Source organism: Vicugna pacos, unplaced genomic scaffold, assembly GCF_048564905.1.
Source record: "Vicugna pacos unplaced genomic scaffold, VicPac4 scaffold_21, whole genome shotgun sequence".
NCBI lineage: Eukaryota > Metazoa > Chordata > Mammalia > Artiodactyla > Camelidae > Vicugna > Vicugna pacos.
In genome coordinates this window covers 15,557,805-15,581,356 of record NW_027328742.1, presented here as the reverse complement: position 1 = coordinate 15,581,356, position 23,552 = coordinate 15,557,805, and the positions used below count along the sequence as shown (strand labels likewise).

Below are 23,552 nucleotides of genomic sequence, written 5' to 3'. Positions count from 1 at the left end.
ACTCCTTCTACAGCCACACTGAACCCTCAGGTTCCCAGGGAAGCTGGGCATAAAGGACTGGATGGGAAGCTGCTAGGTCATTAAAGCTAATAATGATGAGACACCAGCAGACCTCTGGGAACCTTTGGACTTGAACTTGGAGTGGCGAAAGAGCCCCATTAGCTCTTGGAGAAGTGGTACTTTTTGGCCAAAAATGCGTATAGGAGACCAAGGTCAGATCTATAATTTGTAAGTCCAGATCCAAAAAGAAAGATTAAAAATTTCAAAATGGAGACAGCAGGGCATTAAACCAAGTGTGGGGCCTTTTGCTCAGAACCGCCCGGGTCACGTGCCTACTGGGACAGGCCACCACGGGGGCAGGAGGATGATTATAAATCAAGAGATATCTCTATTTTCATCTGATCTCCTTTTCAATTTGCTTATTTTCCTGCAGCAACACAGCAGTCCAGATGATCTCTTTAAAATGCAAATCAGTCCAGTTACTCCCCTGCATTAATCCATCCAGTTGCGCCCATTGCTCTAGCATCAGCTCCAAAGCCCTGAACAGCACCCACACTTCCCTTTGCAGTCTGACCCCTGCCCCGCTCTCCCACACTTTGCTCCCCAACCACAGTCACGCTGCCCTTGTTTTCAGTTCCTGCAGTTTTCCAGGCTTCTTTCTGCTCAGATCTTTCATGAATGCTATTCTCTGTGGCTGGAGGAATCTTCCCTCCCTGTCCTAACCTGGCCAAATATTGCCTATCATCAGGTCATAGGTTAAATGTCTCTTCCTCATGGAAGCTTTCTCTGACCCACCTTGGAACACGCTCACCTATCACCTTCTGCTTGTCCTTTATAAACTTATTCCCATTGTTTTTAAACAGTGACATAATTATTTGTTAATGTCTCTCTCCCCTGCTGGACTAAATGCTCTCTGTTTTATTATTGTGTAGTACAGTGCTTAGAAGACAGGAGATGCTCAAAAAGTATTTTTGAATTGATGAATGAGGCAACCAATAAAGGCAGAAAGGGTGAACATGTCATGCACGGGGTGTGTTCTGCTTACTAAGGAAACACATCCATTCCCAAGAACCAAATCACCCCAAAGATAGATACTTGGTATTTAAACCTCGCTTATATAGCAAAGGAAACCAAAGCAAAAATAAACAAATAGGACCTAATTAAGCTTAAATGCTTTTGCACAGCAAAAGAAACCATCAACAAACCAAAAAGACAACCTACTGAATGGAAAAAGAATATTTGCAAGTGATGTGACTGACAAGGGGTTAATATCCAAAATATATAAACAGCTCATACAACTCAATATCAAAAAAAAAAAAACACAAAAAAATGGGCAGAAGAAGATATTTTTCCAAACATGAAAAGATGCTCAACATCACTAATCATCGGGACAAAGTAAATTAAAACCACAAAGAGACTTCACCTCGAGCCTGTCAGAATCGTCATCATCAAAAGGAACACGGACAATGAGCGAGGATGTGGAGAAGAGGGAACCGTCGTGCACTGCTGGTGGGAATGTAAACCGGTGCCGTCACTATGGGAAACAGTACAAAGGCTCCTCAAAACACTAAAAACAGAACTACCATATGGTCCAACAATTCCCCTCCTGGGTATATATCCCAAGAAAACAGAAACACTAATTTGAAAAGATACATGCACTCCAGTGTTCACAGCAGCACTATTTACAATAGCCAAGACATGGAAGCAGCGGAAGTGTCCATCAGCAGGTGACTGGATAAAGAAGACGTGAGATACACACACACACACACACACACAGGTCAGCCATAAAAAAGAATGAAATTTGCCGTTTGCAACAACAGGGATGGACCTGGAGGGTATTACTCTCAGTGGAATAAGTTAGAGAAAGACAAATACTGTTTGATATCACTTATATGTGAAATCGAAAAAAATTAGACGAATAAATGTAAATAAACAGAAACAGACTCGCAGATATAGAGAATAAACTAGTGGTTACCTGTGGAAAGAGGGAAGCATGGAGGGGCAGGATAGAAGTAGGGGATTAAGAGGTATAAACTACTACGTATAAAATAAATAAGATGCAAGGATATATTGAATAGTACAGGGAATACAGCCAATATTTTATAATAGCTTTAGATGCCATAGAATCTCTAAAAATATTGAATCACTACATTGTATACCTGAAACTAATATAATATTGTAAATCAGCTATACTTTAATAAAAAGAAAATAAAAAATCAACCTCCCTTATATAAACAGTGACCATATTTCACAATTTTCCCAGGACAATCCAACTTTTACCAGTGTGCTTATTAACAGCCCTGACTTTTGCTCACCACAGCTGCCTGTTTGGACACCAAATTATGTGGAACCCTTGCTTACCTACCACACTTTGGTAACACATAAACCACCCCTCTCTTTCTCTCTCTGCATTGGTGAACTGATGAGAGACAGCGTCTGTGCTTTGGTGGCTGTGGTATTAACAGCAAGAGCTTAAGTTATTAAACCAAGCAGCTTTAATCTGGGAGGCTCCCGGAAGAGTGAGGATTAATGTATTTTTATTCCCAAGCCAATGTAGCTGTTTCTATGGACGAGGGTTTGCTCCAGGCAACCCCCAAACTGGCCCCACCACCTTTCTCTAGACCCACTTCCCAACCGTCAGCGACGTGATGGAGTTTTACTTGGAGATGGACCCGGTCACCTTGAACCTGATCATCCTCATTGCGAGCTACGTCATCTTGCTCCTGGTTTTCCTCATCTCCTGCGTGCTGTATGACTGCCGAGGCAAGGACCCCAGTAAGGAGTACGCACCTGAGAGCACCCTGGATGCCCAGCCCTCCATCCACTTGGTGGTGATGCAGCAAAGCCCTCCCGGGCCCCCCCGGGCAAGGGGCCTTCATTTTGGGAACCCTGCTCCACTGGGGAAGAAAAGCACAATGGTTTGAGGCTGGCTGAAGGATACTGGGGAGAGGGCACAAGACATCCTGGACAAACCATTCTCCCACGTAACTCCAAGTGTCTCTGAGCATGGGTCCTGCTGGCTAGGTAAGTGGGAGCCCTGCCGTACTTCCTGCTTCCTCCTCATCCTCCTTGTGGGAGAAGCAACTGTTTAAGTTAAGAAGCCCAAGGTTAGCTTTGGTCACATTCTCCAAATGCAAAACCTCAGCAATACATTTTTTTTTAAGTGGAGGTATGGGGGATTGAGCCCAGGACCTCATGCATGCTAAGCACCTGCTCTACCACTGAGCTATACCCACCAGCCAATACTATTGTTTAGTGGAGCTGGTTACATGTATATTACTGATGCCACCCTTGCAGCTTCCAGGAAAGACTGACTTTTGAGTAAAGGTTTAAAGGGGGTGCAATTGTGTGTGTGTGTGTGTGTGTGTGTGTGTGTGTGTGTGTAATGAGGAACGGGGCTAGCTCAAACTTATGCTATACTTAGTCAGTCCCTTCTTTTCAAGGCAACCATTGCGTTTTTCCAGGCTTCAGATTATTATTATTTCTATACATACTAGCTCTCACATTCTGCTCCCCACTGTGAGTCTCTGTGGTGAACACAGCCATCGTAGAGCACAGAGCTTAAGTGACAAAGTGTGGAGCCTGGGTTCAGACCCTGCCTCCTCCACTCACTAGCTGAGTGCCCAGAGCCATTTCTTTATGCCTCAGGGCTAGTGGTAGGACCTCCAGCTGTTTGGGGGTGTTTAGACAAGTTAATTCACAGAAGGTTAGTCTTACGATTATTAATGTTGATTCCCTTTCATACCTCTCATCAAGCAGTTTTATCTCCAGTCCTCAAATCTGACCTGGTCCAGTGCAAAATTACTGAGGACTCCTTGCAAAATTTACTTAGGTCCCAGGGGTCCGTGTTTCAGTCCCCCAGCACTACTTGCTGTCTTCTTGTCCCCTTATTAGATGTGTTTCCCTGCTCATTCATCTGTCACCACAATTTTGAATTAGTATCTCCATTGCATATATGTGTTTTTTATTAGTCTTCCCTTCCCCAAGCTCAGGGCAACCGACATGCTCACTTGATAATTTACTAAACCCCTCTTCCAATCAGGCCCTGTTGGAAATACAGAGAAAGGAGTGTGTCACGACCCTCCCTCTGGTCTTTGCTGCCTGGCGGGAAGAGGAGGAGGCAGGCACGACTCAGACCATGAAGCATAGGAAAGTCCAGCATGCAGAGGGGGCTCAAGAAACGTTCGAATAATGCCAAAGGGTCAATTTCACCTTAGACGCGGGCATCAAAGATGAGATGATTTGGCTTGAGAGATGTGCAGCTGTTTCCTAGGACAAAATTGTGTTGGGGATTTGAAGGGTAGAACAGGAGATGGCATCTGAGACAGAAGGGATAACAAAGCGTTCACTGATGGTGACAGACTGATGGCTTCCAAAACTGTGAAGAAAAAGTAAGCAATTAAGTTTAAATTATCTTATAGAAAACTGAAGAGGAGGGAGCAGCCCGGCCTTCCCTGCCAGCTTCAGCCATGGGCATGGTTTTACCTTTGGACTGTAAAGTAGCTAGAACAAAAATTAAGCAAATCCTAGTAATTTGTTTTCAGATCTTTAACAGTTTTTAAATTTTGTTCACCTTATATCAGAAAATCATATGTTCTTTTAAATATGTGATTTGAAAACTATATTGAAAATCTATCTGAGAAATTTTTTTTATGGTCAAGAAGCCATCTCCACTTTAATAGTGAAAATATAAAATAAATGGGAAAATACGATAAATTCATGGGAAGCTTTTAAGGATCTGCCCCTTCCCTGGTGTGAACTTCACCTGAACTAATCTTTATTCTTTTCTTTGTTATGGGAATGTACATAAATCAATGGAGGCAAAATATATCAATGAAGGGAAAAAAAATCAGTGGACAGCAAGAAAAAGTGATGGTAACAATGATCATTGTAACTGTAGCTTTTTAAGAGCGAAACACATAATATGTTCAGCTCATCTAATCTAAAAGTTAAGAGTTTGAAATAATCATTCATTCGTAAGTTTTAAGAACACACATATTTTTAATTATATCTCAATGCCACATTGGGGTCAACTGAAAAGGACAGATTAACAGAGATTAATTCTAAGAGAAAGAAGGAGAAAGAAAAGAACAAAAAAACAAATAGAGTAACAGACAACAGATAAGGGAACAGAAATAGAGCCAAAGGAGAGAAAAAAGAAGGAAAGAAAGAAACTAAAAAGACTCTAAGGTGAATGTTAGAATAAAGGGCATTAAGTGTTTCCAATCCTCTCGTTCATTTGGTGTGTGGCTCCTTTGGAGTTGCGTTCTCCAAACCAGAACCAGCTCCTCAGCATTTGAAATAATCTTTCTGTATAGCAGGTGCGCTAGAATCTTATAAGAACTAGAAGTGACTTTAAGAATCTCACCGATGAGGAAACCAGCCCAGAAGCAAGAGTGATTTTCCACAAGCACTTGGCCTCAGAGCTGAGACTAAGATCCTGTTCTGTTTCCTATTTGTCCCCCTAAGTCCTCTCTACTGCATGATCTCATACCTCTTTGTATTTTAAAACTTTTCCATTTATTTCTTATTTTTCAAATAAAGCGTTAATTTCCCATGGAATTATTAGCTGCACAGCCGTGAAGCTGTAACTAATGTCTTAAAACCCCGTGGCACGGATGCCAGCTAAAACCAAGAAGTTCCTTTAACATTCAGATGCTACAGCCTTACTTTTGTTTCCTTTTGGGATTAGGACTCCCTCATCCCACCTAATTTTAATACATTAGTGTCCCATCGTGCACAATTTGTATTAAAGCAAATGCAACAGTTTGGCCTAATTCAGGTGATTGCTGTGGGAAGGACGCAGCAAAACACTTTCAAGGCAAAGGAAAAGGGAGGGAGAGAACAGAGGTTTATCTGGAATCTGCTGCATGCCAGATCCTTTTCACTCATATCTCATTTAATCCTCCCTCTCTCCCGTGAGACAGACACAATTCAGTGTAGTTTAGAGACAAAGAACTGGAGACTCAGGGAGGTGTTCGAGCTTGTGCAAGGCCAAGTAGCTAGCCCACAGGGAAAGACAGGATCTGAACTCAGTTCTCAGGGTTTTTACAGTCACTCAAGGACAGGAACAAACCCACGTTCATTCCTCCTTGTCTCTCTTTCCTGTGCTAGAATGTCAGCCCCGGGGAGAGGCTTAATACGGAGCTGTTAAATGATCTAATGGGCTGAAGAAATAATGGAGCAGAGGCAAGTCTCTGTGGGGCCCAGCGATAGACTTTAAAATGAAGCCTATCTGGAGAAAAGCCATTGTATATTTTTCCTTTCTTATTCCCCATCATTTATCACTTGCTGCTTGGGTTCTAGTCCTGGTTCTGCTACTAACTCAGTGCCCATGAACAAGTCACATATATCCTCTCTTAGTTTCCTCTTCTATAAAGTGAGAGGGTAGAATTTCTAAGGTTCTGTCTAGCTCTGACAGCTTACAATTCTATTGGAAGATTAAGAAGGAAAGGGGGAACATGAGTCTAGAGTGCGAGGGGGTAAAAGAGTGAGGGCAGCGCTCTGTGTCTGATTCTGCAGTATGGGAGTGAGTAAATCTCCCCCAAAGAGGGCTATTCTCACATGCTACCTCTGATTAGTAGCGGGGTGTGTGTGTGTGTGTGTGTGTGTGTGTAAATAGAGGGAGAGAGAGAGTCAGAAACAAATGAAGAATCAGAGTGAGAAGATGAAGAGCAGAGAAAGCAAGATATTGGAGGGGAGAGGGGGCTGGGGAAATGCAGATGAGAATCTTCTGAACTTTTTCCTTTTACACTTCTGTTCCTTCTGGGTCCCTGTAGGAGCTCTCAATTTAGAATCACACACAAATTTAATTGGATTTTTTTCCAAATTATTAATAAATTACTCAAATCAAACTAGATCTTCAAACCCAGCAAGCTTCCCCAGACAACTGCTACCACAGAGAACGTCCTACAGCCTGATGAAAAAGAGGCAACTGAAGTACTTCAGGGCTTCTGCTCCTCATCCACAAGCAGACCTAACTGTGTGCTTTTCAGCAAGACCAATTCATTCACAGTGGAAACTGTTAATAATACTGGATTCGTTACCTGAGAGACCATCTGTGCCTCTTAGGCTGAGGCAACTGAGAATGATGGGGTTGGGAGGGCTGTATTATTTTCACACAGGTCAGAGTCAGGACTAGGGGAACTAAATATTTTAGACTGCTCCGTCCTTTGGATATTTACTGAATATTACTTTGCCCCTCTCTCTCAAGTCAGCAGTCTTAAAGTAACACACTCTTTCAAAGTATTTATTTTCATAAGCTGCGGACTGGACTCTAATAAACAGTGACATGGCTGTAAGAGATGGTTTGACGGTAGGGATGTTTTCATGCAGTAGACATTGCAATAGGCTTTTCACTAGAGATATCCCAATATGTTGCCGCTTATTGTATTGATTTGTATCCAAGGTTGTTTTAGTTGCAAAAAGGGCAATATTTAGTTGCTTCTAAATATCAGCCTTTTAATAAAGCATGACACGGCCCTTCTTAACGTAGCCAATGAGGTACCAAAACCCAAGTGAGCTGATATCTGCCAGCATCCATTTGAAAAATGCCATTGGAATTTGTACGCCACTCCTTTTCCCCTCAAGTTTATTATTTCCATTGTATTTTCCCCTCATTGAATTTGTTTCTAACATTATATATTTTTCTGCTTGAAAGTCTTGTATCGACTCTCCATGTTTTTCAGCCATAAAACTGTATCTATCGACTGAGATTATTTTTATTCTCTCTGAACATAAGACTCCAAAAGTTTAAAAAATATTTCCCTAGGTGTAACTTGCAGTTCCCTTTATTGCTACTACGCAACTGATCAAAACCACGCGCATGTTAAATTTTTTGGTGCACTTACTGACTTTAGAAAGCAAAGCTTTAATAGAATTGCATATCTAGGGAGACGGACGCGGGAGATTGTGCTGCCTTGACAACCAAAGACTTTAAAGACAGTCAACTTCCTCATCATCGCCTGGTGCCCCAAGTATTTACACCTGGAACAGAGCCCCCCATAAGTAAGACTTAGGGTGGGCGGGAAGTATGCTCATCCTGGGTAAGGTGTGAGGAGTATGACTTTGAAAGGACAGGAAAGAAAAGGAGAAACAGCATGAGGACTTATCAACAAGCACTTTCTGGCATGGGGGGATAGCACGCCACTAAACTGACTACACGTCAATAATAAATAAGTAAGTAAATAAATAAATAAATAACCTAATTAACCACCCCCTCACCAAGAAAGAAAGAAAGAAAGAAAGAAAGAAAGAAAGAAAGAAAGAAAGAAAGAAAGAAAGAAAGAAAGAAAGAAAGAAAGAAAGAAAGAAAGAAAAAGAAAGAAAGGGAGAAAGGAAGGAAGGAAGGAAAGAAGGAAAGAAAGAAGGAAGAGAAAAGAAAAGAAAAGAAAAAAGAAAAGAAAAAACAAGCACTTTCTGGGGCAGATTCGTTTAAGAAAAAGTATGTAGAAGTTGAGGAACTAGAAATTCCCTTAAAATTTGCCTCTGCACACATAACCCATTAGTTACATGGCTCCTCCGATCTGAAGATTGTGCTAGCTCAAAGCAGGGTATTTGAGTGGGGGGGGGGTAGGGAGCAGGATGGTCATTTGGTCAAGTCCTACATTTTTGAAAGGTCTCAAATTAGGATATGTGATTTGTTACCAAATACATGTACATTCACAGAGATAGAATGGCAATTTTGGGAGTCATTTTCTTTGGCACTACTTCATCTTTTGAAATATCCCTAAAAATCCATAAAATAGAAGTGGCCCCCTAGCCTCCCTCACTCTTTGATGGGGAACAGGATGGGTTTGGGAGAGCTCCACAGGGAAGGTGATGGTTGAGCTGAGTGAGGAAAAGCAGGAGTTTGTCAGGAAAAGATGGGGAGGGACATTCCAGGCAGCAGCACAGAGGTGAGAGAAACCAGAACCCTCCTAGGGTGAAGCATCGTTGGATCACAGGGTCCAAAGGGGAGCATGGTGGAAAATGAAGTACGGCCAGACCATGGATGTCCCTGCATATCCCTCCAAGGCCTTTGGACTTCAGCCTGATCAGGGGAATGACATAAGCATATTCCTGTATTAGAAAGATTATCCTGGCAGCTACATGGAAGATGGATGGCAAGGAATCAGGAAGAGTTGGAGGGTGAGAGAGTTTCCTACAATAGTCTCCCAATAAGGCTTTAGGGATGAGACGGATGGATAGATTAGGGATCTTGGTAGAAGAGTCAAGGACAGCTCTCAGGTTTCATTACATGAGCTCAGTCGATAGATGGCTTACAGCCAAGGATGGATGCACAGAACGATCATCTTGGGGAGCTTGTAAAGACACCCCTGCCTGCACCGCCCAGAGATGTGCAGCCTCTGGTGTGGAAGACCAGCCTGATTTGCGGTCTGACAGAACTCTCCTAGTTGAGTCTCCCCTGTACACCCCTGAGTATCAAAACACCCTGAGAGGGATGTGGATCTGAGGCTGTAGTCTTCACCTTTCACTTAAAGAAACCAAGGCTCAAAGAATTCTGAAACCAGAATCTGCTGGGGTAGGTGGAATGCAGGCATCAGCAGTTTAAAAAATTCCCCAGGTGATTTCAACTGCAGCTTGTGAATTAGTGATATAAGGCTTTGGGGTTGAATTAAACCTGGACTCAAACCCTGCATCTCTGACATTCATTTATTTGATAAATGGATACTCATTGAGCGATCACTATGAAGAAGGTCTTTTCAGCTAGTAACATGGTACTTAATTTTTCTGAGCCTCACAGTCATTTAATGCTGTCTTAATACTGTTTGCATTAAACAAGGTAACATTTATAAAGCACCTGGCAACTTGGAATATTAGACACTCAGCAAGTATTAGTTTCTTCCCTCTCGCTGCCCACCTCCCCCTTTCCTTGACCTTGCAGGAGGTACCCAGGGTTTGTGTCCTCATTCTGGTTTGAAAGTCAGATGAGTAACACAGACATAATAAAACATGATGAGACCATTTAGCATTTTTGTCCCTTAGGCTAGATTTACTTGTAAGATTCCTACACTGACATATTAGAAGAGAGGGAATGAATTAAGAAAGAATCTTGGAGAATCTCTCATCTACTAACCTTCTTTTAAGATGAGAAATCAAGTATTTGCTGGTGGAGCCTGGAGTCCACCCTAGGCTGGCGAACTCCCAGTCTAGTGCCCCTGCTGTAACATCAACCTTCCCCCTAAGAACCAACATCACATCCTTAATTTTCCACTCCAAGATGAACTGGTAACGGAGCATCACAGAAATTTGTACCTGGTGATCAGCACTAATTTCTGAAAGCTTCCACAAATCAGCATGTACTTAGTAAAACCAGAATTCTTGCTTTACTAACATGACTCAGCTTCTTCTAAATATACCGACTCCCCAAACAGATAGCAGTCCCTGAGCCACTTCTCTCTAGAAACTCTGTCCCACCCCTGAAAATGAGTCCCAGGATGCAAAGATTCAGAAATCCAGGCCCTTCAGTGTGAACCCGCAGGCCCCGGCCAGCTGGGAACTGTGCACTTTTCCCAGCTAGTAGGTGGCTCCCGGCATGAGTCACAAGGTCCAGCGACATTCCAGGTTTCTTCTGCCCTGGCAGCCTCCTGTGACTTGGGAAGCAGGTGAGAGAAGAGGGGAGGTCTCTTCCTGAACTTCTCACACGAGGAAGATGCTCTCAGGGAAGGAAGTCTTCCTTCCACTCGCCGAGGCTCCCAAAGCGTCTGAACACCTTTGCATCGCAGGATGGTAGCTCATCTGTTTCTCATTCTGGTCCTTTCAGTAACCCTACAAGGTGCTCGGGGTAGAATAAACAAGGAAACTGAGGGCTGTCAATAGCAAGCCTCATCCAAGTTCAGAGAGGAGCGGGCAGCCTGAACTATGTCCCCAGGGGGAGCGGGGAGGGTGTGCTGACCGCAGCCCATCACCGTCTCCTCAACACCCAGCAAACATGCCCCAACCTCCTCAGCTTTAATTAATGAATTTTGAATAATTTTTAAAATGCCTCTACCAGGGTGCTGATTCCCAACCCACCACCTCTGAGATCAGATTAGGATTCAGAAGAGAGAAGCCGCTGAGCCAGGTCTGCCTTCCCTAAAAATCAGTCTTCCCCATCTCTGTCCTTCCTTCGTCTCTGCTTCCTGACTTTTCTGTTCATACCTTTGAAGGCCAGAAAACAAGCCCTTTGACAAGGCCTCTGCGACAGCCCAGAGATCCCTCTCCCTGTCTCCAGCCCACCCCACCTCCCGCCTGGGCAGCCTTGCAGAGAACCCATCACCCTCCTTTCAGGTGCCCCTGCCTCCCTGCTGCCTCCCCAGAACTACAGAGGGAAGCGGACACACACAAAAGCCTCAGGAGAAGGTACCCTTAAAAGACCAAAGTGCCTTTCTTTCTTTTGAAAGAAGATGAATCTCTGAAGTAGAGGAAAAGTGATTTAAAAAAGGAGACGGGGGTGGGTGAGCAGAAAGGGGAGGAGACTCCCCTCCCTTGGCCTCACAATTCTTCGTGGGATGCTGGGGTTCGAGCTATTTGTGCCCTGGGATGGTCGTCCTCTGCCTTCCTCTCTCCCCCACCCGCTAGCTCTCCCCTCCCCCACTCCCTCCATCTCCCTTCTCACTTCCCTCCCTTGGGTGCTGGCTGGCAGTGGTGGAGGTGGGTGTGATTGGGGAGGACAGAGGTACAAGGCTCCAGGCAGGTGATGGGACAGGGAAAGCCTGTGACCTTATCAACACCACAGCTGACTCTCTTAAGCAATACTCATTCACCAGTGTGCAAACAGAAAACCCAGTTCCATTCTCAGAAATCTGCCCCAAGGCACTTTTAGGATCACACAGTAATGGTCGAGTCAGAGGGCGCCTTTGAGATGTTTCGTCTGGTAAATCTCTCGTTTTGTCTTCTAGAGAAGGAAACGCACTTGCTGAACATCATACACAGCCAAGCGCAGTTACAGCAAACCCTTACTTCTGGGACCAGGCTCTGTCCAACAGAGCACCTTGTCTCCTCTTGTGTTATTTTCCACATGGACCCAAGGGACGAAGTGATCTGGTTCTCGTTTTGCAGAGGGAGGAACGGAGGTCTTAACATCCTCTTCAAGTACCCAAACCCTACTCATTCTTCAGGACAAATTGAGGTGTCTCTTTTCCTGTGACATCTCCTCTAGTCTCCTGGTTGGATGCAGTCACTCCCTCCTCTGAACCTCACCCGACTCCCAGCGCAAGCACTCCCCCAGTCCCTCTTGCGATGGCTGACTTCCTACAGTGATAGTTTGCCCACAATGTATCAGCATTTTTGAGGGCAGAAGCTGTACACTGTGGATGGAAAACCAAACATACTCCTAATGCAATGTGTCATTTTTATTCTTTAATGTGTTTCCTTTTCCATATTCTTTGCAAATTTCTTATCTATTTATTACTTTTATGATTATTATTTGTATATTCTTATTCATTTATTATTTTTTAATTATTCAGTTATTTATTTTAATGGAAGTACTGAGGATTGAACCCAGGACCTTGTGCATGCTAAGCATATGCTCTACCACTGAGCTATTACCCTCCCTCCTGTATTTGCATATTCTTTATGCAAAGAGAAAAAAAAAAGTTAAAAAAAAAAGACCTCATGGTGGAACACTGAATCCATGAAGCCTGCCTTACCACACAGATCCTCCCCTGAATAGTGAAACTCACCTCCTCCAGGAAGCATCCCCAGGCAGAGTACTGAGAGCTGAGGGGCAAGACAGATCAGCCCTGAGTGTAGGCAGAAAGGGGGGTTACTGTCTGAAGTGATTTTTTAAATGATAATGGCAATGTTTTCTGTTGTTCAGCCATTTTCTGTTTTTGTGGAAGAAAAATTTTCAAAGTTTTAACCAGATGCAATGAAATTAGATGGATTTTCTGCTGGAGATATTTTAAATGGAAATTTTCAACCATGCCAACTTTGGAATGCTGCTAGAACAAATCCTGAAGAGGAACAAAGACATGGGGAGTATTGGCATTTCTGAAATTTATTGAGAAATGGGATATTTTATGTATCTCAGCCAAACTTGCCCTGAAGTAGGTATTGCAAGTCCTATTTGTAAGCTTGTTGCTTTGTGTGAAAGAAATTTCAGAATTAAAAGTAATAAAAAAATTTTTGATTAACTATGAGTGAAGATAGCTTGACAAATGTGGCTGCATTGTCTGGTGAACATAAATATACAAAGAAGACTAATTTTGAAAAAGAAGACCAATTTTCATGAAATCACTGACAAACTTACAGAAGACAAATTTGCAAGAAGTCAGTTAACATACACTCTGTAATATTATTTTTCGTTATTGCAACAGACCAATATACAGGTATATATTTTTTTCCTTTGAAAGAAAATGCATTAATATAATTTTAAACTATTCATATAAAATTCTTTTCTTCCTTTTTCACTGTATTTATTTTTTATTACCACCGTAATTATGTATATGACATTCAATTTAAAAAGTTCATTTTTCTGGCTGTTATTTGTTTTAATTTGATTGTTATTGAAGATAACTGTATTGTGCAGAGGAAAGGAAGTTAAAAATTATCTGCTCTGAGTATGCCCAGGGTGCTCACAATTTCCCCTTTATCCGACCAAATCTTTGACTCACCCATCTTAGACACGAAGCTCCGATGAGGTTCTATCTCGGGCAAGTTAAGGTTTATCAGTTGTGTCTTCCTTATTAAATAGTAATCAGTCACCCTGGCTCTGAATCCTAGTCCATTTTCACGAGTGTGAAAGGAGAGATACAATTTCCCCCCTTGGAATCAACCCCCAATAGTGTGTGTATGAGAGGGTTTCTCTACTTCAGCACTAGGCATTTGGGGCCAGATAATTCTTTGCCGTGGGGTTGTTGTCTGCACCGCACAATGTTCAGCAGCATCCCTGCCTCTACCCACAGGGTACCAGTAGCATCTCTCCCCTCAGTGTGGCAACCAAAGTTGTCTGCAGTAATGGCCCCGGGTGAGAACCAATACGTTAGACTGAGATTCAGCAGCCTGTTTTGAAACGGACCTGTAAGAGGCCCTCTTCCATGCTGTTGAACTTGAATAAAGTTCCAACCATCACTGAGCATCTTTTTTTGTTGCATCTGTAAAGTTGGAAGAAAACATCTACTTTGATTTGATGTCAAGTTCAAAAATGATAATGTGAAGAAGACTCAGGCTCTAAATCTGTTTGTGGATGTGAAAGGTCATTCTTAACAGGGAGGTCAGAAAGTTTACACTGCAGTTCTGTTTTAGGGGGGAAAAAATGTAGCTCCAAAAAGTATCTATAATTGATTTCATCTTTATTTGAGTCCCCAGAAAACTTAATTGACCAATTAAAATTAATTTCTTCTTTTCCAATTTAAAAGAGACTCTTTCATTCCACTCGATGTCTTTGGGTTGAGGATTCAATCAATTCAAAGATTCGGGGCAGTTTCCCTCAAGATATCGCTCCACCTTCTTCTCTTTCTCCAAGTTGTGTCTGAGTGGAGGCAGAACTTGAAAGTCCTACAGTAGCAGGATGGAGTCATAGTTCTGTTGGTGGATAGTGAGACCCCTTAAATAAGAAGCCCACCGAAGTGTGCGTGCTTGTCGCCAGCCATGAAAGGATTTGCAGCAGAGGCAGAGGGACAAAAGGAAGACCTGTTTTTTTGCTCAGAAGGGGAGAAGGAAAGAAAGGGCTCGAGCAAGGAGCTGTCAGCCAAGATGGCCAGGAGAGACAGCTCCAGCTCCAGAGTCGAGCCTCGTGGACTTTTATGAGAAGCTTCTGCCATCATGTCCTCCTTCTGGGTGTGCTGAAGCCAATCGCCAACCCCCACTTTTTTTTTCCATCCTTGTATGAACTTTTCCGGTTGTTGTCATGGCAGCTGTCAACTGTCATGGCTTCTGGTGAGTGCGTCGTTTAGCGTGCTAAAGCATTGCAGTGAGTGTGATGAGGCTCAAGGTCCACCGGAAGTCAGATCCTCCTCCATCTTGGGCCTTGTTAGTTCTAACCAGTTCTTGTTTCTTCTCTTTGCGGCTGCCTCCTGAGACTTAGATAAGAGCAACTGGTTTCTATTCGAGGGAGGTGCAGGGGGATGACCCTGCGGGCAGCAGGCTTGGTAACAGTTAGAGAGATTAAGCACTTGAGCCTACTCTCTTATGGCTCAGGGAGGCCTGGGAGATGTCAGCTGTTCTATAAACAAGAGGCAGGGGTTGGGAGGGTGGCCTGCAGGGTCCTACTTGGCATCAGTTCCACAAGCGGGTCATGGGTATATGCTGACCCGTGGGCCATCCTGGTCTGGTTCCTGGGGGTCTGCCTCGGGGAAATCCCAGCTTGTCCTCTGAAGCTTTGTGTGGGGTCCCCAACCTGGCCTCTAGAAGTGAGTCCCTACTCCCTGCAGCCATCTTATCTACCACCCAGATCTATTTTTGGTCCTTTATTTACTTCAGCTTCTGCATCCCCCTGGGGTTCTAGGAACTCTCGGCTGTCTACCCCCTCGCCAAGCTGGAATCTGCACTACCCTGCAAGCCCGAGCTTGGCCCCTCACCTGGACACCTTCCTCACCCTGGTGCCCGCTGCCCTGGGGCCATGCTGCACGTGTGCTGGGCCCACCATGGGCTGAGGCATTTGCATCTCCCAGGGGTAAGTCATCCTATTTCCCTGTCTGGGTGTTCCTAACCTCTGCTAAATGTCCTCTGTCCCTCCTAATCCGCCTGTTTGACCTGCAACTGAAGAGCAGAAGCAGCCACATCTCATACCTCTTGTCCTGTCTTCTCTCTCTTCTGAGCCTCCTTCTCAGACCTGCAATGCATTTCCACCCCTCTCCTGCTGAATGTGGAGTTTCCTTAATAACCTGTCTTCCTTCTTTGCTGCTCCATGGCTGTCCTCCCTTCCTAGCAGCTATGTGGTCCCAGGGCTGCTGGGAAAGAAACAGATTTGTCACTAGGAGAAAATACCTTGAAGTGTATTTCAAAAATGTTAGCAGTCACAGTGAGGGCTCCGGGCCAGGTGATGGGAAAGAAGAATCCTCTGAAAATGAAAACGTGCCCCAAACTGTCTTCACCCTTCAGCCCGCTGTCCTCCCCCACAGAGCAAGGCCTGTCCATGCAAAGCAAGGCCTGTCCTCAGAGAGAATGTCTCTTAAGCCCTTCGCATCTCCTAGCCCTTCTCAGTTTTCCTGCCTTCTCTTCTCTGCCTCCTTGTTTTTCCACTGTCATCTCCTCGCTATCGGGTTCTCGTTTCCTGCGTGGTTTGCTCTTGGGAGCGTCTCCTGGAAAGAGGCCCCTGGGTTAGCAGAGGGCACCCTGCTGGCTTTCCCTTCTTTTCTGGGGAAGCCAGGCTGACACAGCTGCTCTGGCAACCAGTGTTTCCAAGAAGAGCCGCCAAGCGTGTGGAGCCTCCGCGGAGGGAGCCAGGACAGCATCTCCTCATGGAAAGGCCATTTCAATGAGTTTCTTCAGAACCACCTAAAAAGGCCAAGGCAGACCCCAGCATCGTTCACCAGCCTGAGGCACTCAGGAAGCAATCCCCAACGGCCCCATCAGCTATGCCTTCTTGATGGCACCCCAAACTCACACTGCACCCGCGCCTCCCACCATTCCCACATCCACGCAGCTGGCGACCCTCAGCGGCGGAGTCCACCGGCGCTCCGGAGAACCCGCGGTCGCGAGACTCAGGAGCCGCCGCCCCGGTCCCCGCCCGCCGCCCGCCGCCCGCGTCCCCGCGGCGCCCCACTCACCCACGCACTCGTTGGCCTCGCGGGCGGTGGCGCGCTGCCAGGGCCGGTCATAGTGGAAAGGCTTGCAGCGGTCGCACTCCGGACCGGCCGTGTTGTGCCTGCAGTCGCACACCAGGCTGTCGTCGCGGTCGCGCACGCAGCGGGCCGCGTGGCCGTTGCACTTGCAGCGACCGCCTACCTGCAGGTCCGACACGGCGTAGAAGTACGAGTCGCGCGCCACCTCCGAGTCGTCCTCGTTCTCGTCTCCGAACGTGTGCAGGCGGCTGAAGGCCACGCGGATGTCGGTGGCCGTGACCCAGTCTTGCAGCACGGGCGAGTTGTCGAAGTCGTGCGCCGAGGGCCGCCCGTCCAGAGTGCTGAAGGCGATGAGGCCTCCCGAGAGCGGGCGCATGTCGGTGTGAGAGTCAGTGCACACGGCCTCCTGCTCGTTCTGCTTGGTGATGGGCGCGCGGTGCGGCCGGTTGTACATCTTGCGGCACTGCGTGGAATAGAACTGAAAGGGCACCCACGTGCGCCCGTAGTCCATGGACTTATAGATGGCCATAGACTCCGGCCTGGCGAGCAGAACTGCAGGCTCACGTAGGTCACTTCGAACTTCTTGCCTAGAGACAGCGTAAGCGTGACGTAGTGCGGGAACTGCAGGTAGTTCTCCGACTGCCAGCACGTCAGGTTGTGTGGGTTGTTGAGATCGGTGAGGAAGGCGGGCGGGTGCGCCTTCTTGGGGTCCGACGCGTTGCAGAGGTGGCAGGAGCGCAGCCGCTCCTCGCCGCGCTCGCTCACCACGCAGTAGCGCGCCGGGGGCCGGCCGCAGGTGCTGGACACGCGCACGTCCTTGCCGAAGGCTGCGTTGACAAAGTCGGGGATGCAGCGGCGCGGGTGGCCGTTCTCGTCCGAGCAGGGGTCGGGCTGCGCCGCCTGGCCGGCGAACATGCTGAGCCCGGGCCCGCCGCGCACCGCGCCCACCAGGCACGCCACTGCCGCCAGCGCCGCCAGCGCCTCCCACACTGCGCGCATCATGCTGCGTCCAGCCGGCCCCGGCCCCGCCGCGCCGAAGAGTCTTCTGCCCGCCGCAGAAGGCGCCTGCGGAGAGAGGGGAGCCGCGCTCAGCCAGCCCGCCCCGCTCCCTCCACCCGCCGGGGGCGCGGCGAGCGGGGGCGCGGGCAAACGCCCGGCTTCCCCGGCACCAAGCCCGCGGCCGAACGCCCGCCTCGCTTCCCCGCGTCCCGGGGGCAGGCAAATCCGGGGACCCCCCCCAAGCCCGTACGGCCCGCGCCTCTTCTTCCCTGCCGGCGGCGAGTCGGGACCGCGGGCGATCACTCGGCTTCCCCGCCACCACCGCCTCCACGCCGCCCGAGGGTCATGCCCGCGCCCGTCTGCCTGTCCGCGGCCGGCCCGCCAGTATCCCAAATCTCGGACACAGGAGAGCTCGTGCCTCCCCCCCCTCGAGCCCGCACGGCGCGCGCCCCCTCCTCCCCGCAGCCCGGGGTCCCGTTCCGCTGTGTCGAATCGCAACCCCGCCGGCGAGTCCGCATTCGGGACTTTACCTCTGGAGACGGCAAAAGAGAAAGAAAAGTTTGCCCGGCCCCGGCCGGGGAGCCCGCGCGCCGGACGGCGGAGAGCCTCTCGCTGGCTGCTAGCAGGCGAGTCCTGCCTCAGCGCGGGCTTGCCAGCTCCATGCCCGGCGCGGCCGCCGCTGCCCCAGCCCCGGCCCGGCCCGGCCCGGCCGCCGCCGCCGCCGCCTCTCTCTCTCGAGTGACGACGCGACCGCCCGGCTCCCGCCGCTTCAGCCGCCGTGCGAGTGCCGCCCAGCCCGCGCCCGGGGCGCACACACACTCCCGCTGGCTGGCGCGCACTCACACACGCACGCACGCCCCCAAAGGCTCCGCCGCCGCCGCCGCCGCCGCCGCCGCCACTCGCGCTGGGAGTGGGGGGCGGAGGGGAGCGCGGGGGCGGGGGGCGGGGCCGCCGGGCGGGGCGCCGGCCAATAACGTCGGCGAGCTGCCGCCCGCTCGCGAGCAAAGTTTTAACCCCGGGAAAGAAGAAAGTTACAGGGAAGCGGCCCGGGACCTGGAGAGAGCGGGAGCGCGATCGGGTGGGAACCCGGGCGCCCGAGAAAGAGAAGCAGAGACAAAGAGAAAGCGAGGAAAGCGCCCGGGGAAACCCCGGAGAGGGGGGCTGGGCCCGGCGCGCACCCCGCCGAGGGAGGAGGGGCCGGCCGGGGACCGTCCGCGTCGCCCCGGCCCTGCGCTGCCGGGAGAGCCCCGCAGGTTTCCGCCGGCCCCACGCCCAGGGGAGCGCTCAGGCGGCGGGGGAGTGGGAGATTTTTCTCCCTCCTGGTCCCGGGCAAACACATCTGTGTTTGTTTTCTTTGCCGCGTTGGGGTCGGGCCTTCCTCTAACCCAGCCTGATGGCCGCGGTGGCACCGCGTACAGGGCCGTGCCCCGTGGGCAGACAGCCCGGGATCTGGAGGAAGAGGAGGATGGAACCTCTGCTGGCTTACTCCTCCTGCCCCAAGCCCCTGGAGTCCGGCGAGAAAGAGCTCTGACTCCCCACCCCAAGCCCCCCAACCCCCGCACAGTTGTCACTATGCTGTGGGCCTCTGTTGGGAACACGGCCCCTTTCCTGCCGGAGGAGCTGTAGTGGGCTGGAGGGTGAAGTGGGGAAAAAGCCAGACAGCATCTGGGCACTGGCCAACGCCCCTCCCGGACAGCTCTGCCAGGCCTCTGTCTAGCTGCCCCCAGATACAGAGGCAGCCTTATAGGTACTTATTGGCTCAGTTTTTAAGGGTGCTGTAGCCCATACTATCTCTTGGGAGCCCACAACAGCTTTGCAAGTAGGTATTAAACTCTTATTTTGCAGATGAGGAAACTCAGGTCTCAGGAGGTAAGAAACTTGACCAAGATCTCCCAGCTAGTAAACATCACATCCAGGAATAGAAAGAAACCTGGCTCCTTCCTGTCCTCCCGTTTGTCAAATGGATAGTCCCACCCAACTGTAGTCTCATAGGGCATCCTCAGGGCCACCCAGATTCTCCTTCCCTTCCTCTCTGCCACACTAACAAAAGGACAGAGGACAGTGACAGCATCCTTTTGACCATCTTGCAGCAGTAGCCAAAGCACTCTGGGGAAAGAATACACTGGGCTGAGAGTTTGGAACTAAACTGCGGTTGTTACTTTTAGATGAGTGATCCTGGATTGAAAACACAGGGTCCTGGTTCTGGCCCAACAGCTGACTTGCTGCATTATCTCCATTGAGTGCCTCATTTTGTCTTACTGGTATTTTCATAAACTCCGAGAATGTACGAAGGAGCCTTGGGGCTGGTCTGGCCCAGCTCATTCTCTTTGGAAGACAGCCCTCCCCAGCCTCCCTGAGAGACGGCCACCCAAGCCAGCTCTTCCAGGGATGGAAGTTCACCGCAGACCAAAGACATAAATCCTCTCCATTGCAGGGCAGCCTGGATTCATCCCCTCCCCTGGGGGAACACTTTAACTTTGCCTTCTTGTGCTGTGTACCACTCTCTACACTTGCCTTGTGGCAGAGGGGATTTTGGGTGACTTACAAGGGGACTTAAAACAAAGCAAAATAACATAAATAAGAAAGTGAGGTGGAAGGAGATAAATGTTTCTTTTTTATGTTTAACCAGGTGGACTGTGAAATGTTTAACCATTGTGGACTGTGAAATCCCAGTGGCATACGGAAAGCCAGCAGAGCAGTTAGGAGCACGTGCTTTGGAGCCAAAGTATGACCTTGGCAGGTTTTGCATCTTTCTGTGCCTTAGTTTCTTCACTTGTTAAAGGGGGACAATAATTTCTATCTCACAGGATTGTAAGCATTAAATGAGTTAACACATACAGAAATTATAGCTTATAATATGTATGCATACATATTGTATTTAGATCCATCTATGTGAGTATACTTTCATATAAAGGTGAATATACATAAAGCCAGGCACACATTAAGGGGCTGCGGAAATGTTATTTGTTAGTTTTAAATTGCTAGCTCTTCATAGAATTTTAAAATTATTTAAAGAGGGACATTTAATGACATGGAAAGAGGTTCATGACATATAAAACGAAAAAAGCCATTTACAAAATACTGTGCCCCCTCCAAGAAACACTATGCATAGCATACTCTCATTTTTATTTTTTAAAGTATGCCTGAAAAGACAACATTGTTCCTTGTAGGTATCTTGGGAAAGTGAGATTAGATTATAGGTGATTTTTGTTTTTGCTTGTCTGTTCTTGACTGTACACAGTAAAACAAGGAGAACTAAGAGAAGAAAGAGAAACTAAGAGGGAAGGCAAAGTAGAGATGGGAATCAAGGTTAAGCGCCCCCTAGAATGCCCTATTCACTTCCTGGGGGTGGGCCACAAATTTGTCTCTCAGCTTTCCCGCAGCCAAAATGAAAAGGAGACCATGTCAGTTACACAATTCCCAGCGTCCATGGGATAAAAACAGACCTATTACTCAAGAGAATTACAACTATTCTTGGTACTAAAATCAGACAAGAATTTCTCCTGGGGGGCCTCATAAAGAGAACACAGTGTGAGGTAACAAGCAAACATCTTCAACATCCCTAAGCCCCTCAGAGGGTGTCTGTGATGGCCCACAGTGTACACTAATGGCCTCGCACCAAAACACAGGTCAGGAAGACAGTCTGACAAAAATGGGTCTGAAAGAGGCTCATCGGGCTACCCTGCTCACTGCCCACCTGACTTGATTCCTGGAGTATCTGCAAGACCGGATTGCCAGCGCTCTCAAGCCTTCCTCCTGCTATGTTTCTGTCCCAGAGCTTTTGATGGGCCTCACGTGGCAGCAAGTTTGAAGCTGTACTCCCTGGGGTTGCACCTCGCCAGCTGAGCTTAGGCCAGTGGTCTTCAGGAAGGATATGTGGGGCAGGGAGGGCACTTCCCACTTTTATTGTGATCACTGAGGTCTAAGCTTATCTTCTGCGGTAGGTCCTGGTGCCCAGGACTGTCACTTTGCAGCCTGGAGGTCCACAGCATTCTGGGAAAACCCTGTCACTTGTACAGCTGGTTCGATTCCATACAGCAGCCCCGACCAAGGCTCTACCTCTTCAAATTTTTGAAGATCAGCCCCGTGTCACCCCTCGGTTTTATCGCTCCTAGGCAAAATGTTCCCAGTTCTTTGTATGAGTTCTCACAGGACCCTTTTTTTCTGACCACTCTGCAGCCTCTCCCAATGCTCTCTAATCTGTCAGTGTCCCTTCCTCCAGCATACGGCCTTTTGAGGGGGCAAGTGAATAAAACAGATGTCCAAGTGTTGTGAGAGCTTCTCAAAGTGGGGGTGATAAATACACACCCGAAAAGGCATGTCAGGCTCTGAGTGGCAGGATTCACAGGACAAACGCATTCAAAACACAACAGGGAGGCTCTTGGGTGAGAAAGCGCATTCCCAGGTGTTCCAGCAAGGAATGCGTTGGGAGGGGGAGCCGCCCTTCTTGGCACCCAGCCTTACCTGTGAAGTCCCAGGATCCCCCTAGAAAGATAGTGTCAAGAAAACTTAGAAGTGGCCAGAGTAGGAGGAAGAAAACCAAGAGACTCAGGTGTCCTGGAAACCAACAGGCAAGTTTCCAGGAAGGAGGGGCGGTGAGCAAGTATCACATGCCTTCAAGGTCAAGATAAGATCTGAAAGAGTCCTTTGGATTAAACTACAAGGAAGTCATTGGTGACCTTGACTGGTAGTGGCAGAGGAGTGGTGGGGACAGAAGCCAGGCTGCCTCAGGTTATAAAGTGAACGGGAGGTGAGAAAGTGGAGACAGCAAGTGTAGATGGCTTTGGAGAGGTGTGAAAACAAGTGGTAGGAAAGAGATGGGGTGATTGGAAGGTGACACGGGATTGACGGGAGGTTGGCATTTTCTATTGTTGTTTATAAGATAAGGCTATCTGAGCGAGCCTGAATGTTGACAAGAAGGCTCAGAAGGAGGATGCTGAAGACAGATAAAACTAGCCTCGGAAAATGGGTGGTCAGGTGGTCTGAAAGCTGCTCTTGTTTCAATGCACTAGGAAGTGACACCACCTGCTGACAGTAAGGGAGCAGATTTGGAAAGGCAGGAAGTCTTGATTGGGTCCTTAAGGAGAAGGGAACGTGCTGGCTGGACAGAATTCAAGGTCTGATAGAGGCTGGTGACCATCTATGAGAAAGAATGTCTCCCAGCAAAGTCAAGCCCCAGCAGTGCCCAGCAGCCCCTGTGTAGACCTAGAGAAAGCAGAACAGTTGGATTAATCTAAAGTTGATAGTTTTTTCCAGGAAGTGGGACCAAGGGACAAGGGCAAGAGGGTGGCTGCTGTGATGGAACGTGGAGACAAAGCTCAAGAGAGAAGGAAGTGAAATCAGGCCACCAATGGAAGAAGGAACAGGCCAGGGTCCTAGAGCCCTGCTGTTCAACCACATGTCGCCATGGCCATTTCAGTGAATGAGTTAAAATTAAATAGAATTTCAAGCTCAGTTCCTCAGCTGCCCCTGACTTGGATAGCTCCAATAAAGAACATCTCCATCATCACGGAAAGTTCTGTTGGACAGAGCTGGTCTAGAGGTTCAGGAAGATAGAAGAAGAGATGAGATGGGAATAACTGAGATGATCATGGTCCAAAACTGGATGCCTGCACCGAGGGTCCCAGAGGTGGAACAGCTCCGGGTGACGACAAGGCCTGCTGAGTCTGGGAAGGTGACTGGAGAGGTCAACGCGCCAGCTGGGCTGTCCATCTCAGTACCAGCATCACGGCTTGGAGCCAAGATGAATGCTGACCCAGGTGCTAGTGTCTTCAAAGAAAAAGAAGAGTGACCTCGATGGGGTGGAGATGGCAAGGATGAGATATAGAAGACAGAGCAGTTGTG

The 23,552-nt window shown here is 48.1% G+C and overlaps 2 protein-coding genes across 2 annotated transcripts in view; one reads left to right on the top strand and one right to left on the bottom strand.

Moving 5' to 3' along the window:
* Positions 1-18,362, bottom strand: part of LOC140694494 (netrin-1-like) — a 171,952-nt gene extending 153,590 nt beyond the window's left edge. Inside the window, 3 exon segments of the mRNA XM_072957719.1 lie at positions 16,695-17,249; positions 17,252-17,774; positions 18,239-18,362. Of these exon segments, the coding sequence (XP_072813820.1) occupies positions 16,695-17,249; positions 17,252-17,711 (1,015 nt within the window). The 5' untranslated portion in view covers positions 17,712-17,774; positions 18,239-18,362.
* On the top strand, positions 2,649-2,924 carry LOC140694485 (small integral membrane protein 36-like). Its single transcript, XM_072957717.1, has one exon. The coding sequence runs from the start codon at positions 2,649-2,651 to the stop codon at positions 2,922-2,924; it is 276 nt and encodes a 91-aa protein (XP_072813818.1).
* Positions 18,363-23,552: the final 5,190 nt, after the last annotated feature.

What these genes read in the sequence shown, in the direction of transcription:
- LOC140694485 (XM_072957717.1), top strand. Translation starts at nt 2,649, where the DNA reads ATGGAGTTTTACTTGGAGATGGACCCGGTCACCTTGAACCTGATCATC.